The sequence below is a fragment of the Leucoraja erinacea genome, chromosome 9, assembly GCF_028641065.1.
Source record: "Leucoraja erinacea ecotype New England chromosome 9, Leri_hhj_1, whole genome shotgun sequence".
Lineage (NCBI taxonomy): Eukaryota > Metazoa > Chordata > Chondrichthyes > Rajiformes > Rajidae > Leucoraja > Leucoraja erinaceus.
The window spans coordinates 20,679,402-20,683,938 of record NC_073385.1 but is presented as its reverse complement, the minus strand read 5'-3'; the positions used below and the strand labels follow the sequence as shown (position 1 = coordinate 20,683,938).

The 4,537-nt window shown below is 55.8% G+C and overlaps 1 protein-coding gene across 1 annotated transcript; it reads right to left on the bottom strand.

The window, feature by feature from the left end:
• Positions 1–2,010: 2,010 nt before the first annotated feature.
• LOC129700096 (protein c-Fos-like) lies at positions 2,011–4,145 on the bottom strand. Its single transcript, XM_055640293.1, is given in 5 exon segments — positions 2,011–2,578; positions 2,866–2,973; positions 3,177–3,242; positions 3,244–3,360; positions 3,835–4,145. Coding segments are annotated over 5 exon segments (795 nt in total). The 5' UTR covers positions 3,967–4,145; the 3' UTR covers positions 2,011–2,206.
• Positions 4,146–4,537: the final 392 nt, after the last annotated feature.

Below are 4,537 nucleotides of genomic sequence, written 5' to 3'. Positions count from 1 at the left end.
GAGAAACAGTGCAGAGGGTGCAGAGAAACAGAGCAGAGGGTGCAGAGAAACAGAGCAGAGGGTGCAGATAAACAGAGCAGAGGGTGCAGAAAAAGAAACAGAGAAAAAGAGCAGAGGGTGCAGAGAAAGAGCTGAGGGTGCAGAGAGACAGAGCGGAGGATACAGACAGATATTGAAACAGAGAGCAAATGGGCGGGGAACAGAGAAAGAAAGAATGGAACTACTCGGCTTATAGTCACTGGAATTTAAAAGGATGAGAGGATATCTTATAGAAACGTATAAATTCTTAGAGGATTGGACAGACTAGATGCAGGAAACATGTTCACGATGCTGGGGCAGAGAGACTGGAGAGAGGGAATGGGCAGAGAGACTGGAGAGAGAGGAAGGTATTAGGGGGCGATTAGAACTGTATTCAATATTCTAAATGCCACCCGCTCGCACTTCAGTGCAAAACCTCACAATTGCTCAGATTAAACTCCATCTGCCATTTCTGCATCTGATCCCGACCTTCTGCCCGGTATAAACATGTTAGGGATTGACCGCCGCTTCTGAACTTTGATCAACTGGTCTGTAACAACTCCCACCGTTCAGAATGTGGAAAGAACTGCAGGTGCTGGTTTATAAAAACAAGAAAATAGGTGCAGGAGGAGGCCATTCGGCCTTCGAGCCAGCACCGCCATTCATTGTGATCATGGCTGATCGTCCCCTATCAATAACCCGTGCCTGCCTTCTCCCCATATCCCTCGACTCCACTAGCCCCTAGAGTTCTATCTAACTCTCTCTTAAATCCATCCAGTGATTTGGCCTCCACTGCCCTTTGTGGCAGGGAATTCCATAAATTCACAACTCTCTGGGTGAAAACGTTTTTTCTCACCTCCGTCTTAAATGACCTCCTCTTTATTCTAAGACTGTGGCCCCTGGTTCTGGACTCGCCCAACATTAGGAACATTTTTCCTGCATCTTTTTTTTTCAAGTTCAAGCTCAAGTGAGTTTATTGTCAGGTGTCCCTGTATAGGACAATGAAATTCTTGCGTTGCTTAAGCACACAGAAAATAGTAGGCATTTACTACAAAACAGATAAATGTGTCCATGTACCATGAAATAAATATATACACACATGAATAAATAAACTGGTAAAGTGCAAATAACAGAAAGTGGTTATTAATAATCAGAGTTTTGTCCGAGCCAGGTTTAATAGCCTGATGGCTGTGGGGAAGTAGCTATTCCTGAACCTGGTTGTTGCAGTCTTCAGGCTCCTGCACCTCCTAGCTTGTCCAGTCCTTTTATAATTGTATATGTTTCTATACGATCCCCCTCGTCCTTCTAAACTCCAGTGAATACGCCTAGTCTTTTCAATCTTTCCTCATATAACAGTCCCGCCATCTCAGGGATTAATCTCCAGAACCAGGGGCCACAGTTTAAGAATAAGGAGTAAGCCATTTAGAACGGAGACGAGGAAACACTTTTTCTCACAGAGTTGTGAGTCTGTGGAATTCTCTGCCTCAGAGGGCGGTGGAGGCAGGTTCTCTGGATGCTTTCAATAGAGAGCTAGATAAGGCTCTTAAAAATAGCGGAGTTAGGGGATATGGTTCGAAGGGCCAAACGGCCTACTCCTGCACCTATGCGAGATGTGGACTGACCCAATAATATCCGTCCCCCCCCCCCCCCCCTTTCCAGCCCAACAACGATGTCATTATTCAAACTCCCGCAAGGTCCAGACTTGTCCCGATTCAAAACCATCTTAAAACTTTATTCCCACTGGAATATAGGAGGCCGAGGGCAACCTTATAGCGGCTGGCGAGACGTCAACCCAGAATCCACTCTTTGCAGTGAGGCACCGCTCGGCCTGTTTGCAGATACTAGCCCCTGTGTTCAGTTAGGTTCCAAGTCCCCCCGCGTGACAGGTAGCGGCAGCTCCCGACCCTGCAAGCGACTTACTCCCTCTCCAGCAGAGGCCACTCGGCCCAACCACCCCCTGCAACCCCCAAATAGACGCAACAGCCAAACGTGTATGGTTTACGTTTTATTGATGCACAAGGAAAATAGAAAAAATAAACATCTCTATAAATAAATTAAATTGAACCGTTTTCATGGAAAACTGATAATTGAAACACGACAGATGAGGCCGCGAAATAAATAATTGATCATTTATACAATTTACACATGAGGTTGGATCGGAGGGCCGGCGGCTTGGAGCCGGGTCCCGCTACAAGGCGAGCAGCGTGGGTGAGTTCAGCGGCCCTGCCGGGTGCTCGGGGCCGGGGAAGCTGAAGGCGAAGACGTCGGGCAAGGCGGCAGGGGTGGCGGCGAGCACGGGGGTGCAGAGCGGCTCGCAGTCCATGGGCAGCGCCGGATACAGCGGCTCCCAGTCGGCCAGGCTGATCAGATCCAGGTCGGGGACCGAACGGCCCGAGTTGACGGCTCTGGTGTGGGCCGGGGCCGGGGACACCGTCTCCCGGGTCAGCTTGCAGAGCGGCCGGTGCGCGGCCAGGGAGAACTCCAGGCGCTCCTTCTCCTTCAACAGCGCCGACACCTCGGCCTCCAGCATCGACCTCTCGCCCTCCAGGTGCTCAGTCTCCTGCGGTGCGGAAAGAGACGCGGGTCAGAACGGGGCAGCGCCGACCCACCGACAACAACGCGACCCCCGGTCCCCAAACCGTCCCCTGGTCTCTTCCCTTCCCCCCCCCCCCCCCCCCCTAAACCAACCCCGGTCTCTCTACCCTACCCCCCAGTCCTAGTCTCCTCAACTAGAATCTCCTCGTCCACCCACCACTCCATACAGGGTCAGTCCCCAACCCTACCACCCCGTCCTGTCACACACCCCCCACTCCCCACCACCACATCCTCTCCCGCCGCGACACTCACCGTCTGCAGTGTGTCGGTCAGTTCCCGCCGTCGGTTGCGGCATTTGGCCGCCGCCAGCTTGTTGCGCTCCCGCCGGAGCCGCCGTTTCTCCTCGTCTTCGGGGCAGAGCTGTGGACAGAGGCGGAGAGTGAGTGACTGCGACCAGGGGCGGGCCCGTATCTCCAGCGTCCCGTCTCCCCCTCTCTTCCCTTCTCTTTCTTCTCTCCTCCCCCCCCCCCCCCCCCTCCCCCCCCCACCCCCCTCCCCCCACCACCCCCCCCCCCCCCCTCCCCTCCCCCCCCCCCCCCCCCCCACTCTGTAACTTGGCTCACCTGCTCACTCCTGCCCCGGCGGCCCGAGTGCTTGGCGCCACCCGACCGGGGGTAAGCGGGGTAGGGGGTGTGTGCGGCCGGGGGACGGGGCTCCGGGCAACAGGTTGGGCCGCACCATCCACTGCAGCTCCTGGCTGTCGCTCACTGCCGTCACCGTGGGCACAAACGGGTCGCCGCAGAAATCCTGGGGAGAGGAAGGCGGGTAAGTTAGTAGCCGTTCAGCCCATCAGCTCCAGATGCCCACCCCCCCCCTCCTCCACGATCATTACCCCACCCTCGGTTATTTCGGCTCGAAGGGCCTACTCCTACACCTGTTTATCTATGTTTCTATTTACGATTCTCCCCGTACCCAGTACCATGGCTTCACCTACCCCCCTCCCCACCCCCATCAGACGCTGTACCCCGCTCACCGCCCTGTGAATGGAACTGTACCCCGATACTGATCTCCCCCCCCCCGTACTCTCTCTGCCCCACTCTCTCTCCCCGCGTCACTGGAGCGGCGGCGGCGCCTCCGTTTCTATTAATAACCCGGTAGCGCGTCAGTAGCAGCCGACGTCACGGTGACGCAGGAGCCGGCGGAGTCTCCATCAATGGAGCAGATTTATCAATGAAACGGTTTACAACCGGCGGGGGAGGGGGGCGAGGAGCTGAGCCGTACCTGGGCACTGCTGGCCGGGCTGCCGAGGCTGGAGAATGAGTCTGTAGGCGAGAAATATTGCGGGTCCGCCATGGAGGGCGAGTTGCTGCAGCGAGAGGCTGAGTCGTAGTCTGCGGGGAATCCGTGGAACATGTTGCGGGGTCTTCGTTGTCTTGCCGTGTGCGGATCTCCCTTCAAAGCCGCTCCTCCCAAGCGGGTCTGAGCGTTAGTCTCCGCGCCGCAGCTTATATAGACCCTGTAGCATTGACGTCACCGCCGCGCCCATCGACTGCCACTACGGAGGGAGGGGGGTTCCGCGGCCAGCCGTGACCCTCAAATACCGCCTGTCCCCACCCCACCCACACCCAGCGGCCGGCCGAGAGGTCAGTCAAAGTACAATGCACGGTTCCGGCAGCTGGTTGTTGGCCCTCGGCAGCGGTGGCCTGGCTTCAGCCACTCGGACAGGCGCGCCACCCCTAGCACCTTGCAGTGATGGAACGGCGCACCGGAGACCCGATGACGTACATGTCCTTATATGGAATAATCCGAAGTGACGGGAAACCAACACAAGGCCCCGCCCCTGGCAGCGCCGAGGTTAAACAAATAAACAGCGGGTTATATAAATAACACTCGCTCCACACCTAGCCCGGGCTAAATAAATAACATCAACCAGGTTATATAAATAACACATAAAGCTGGAATAACTCAGCGGGTCAGGCAGCGG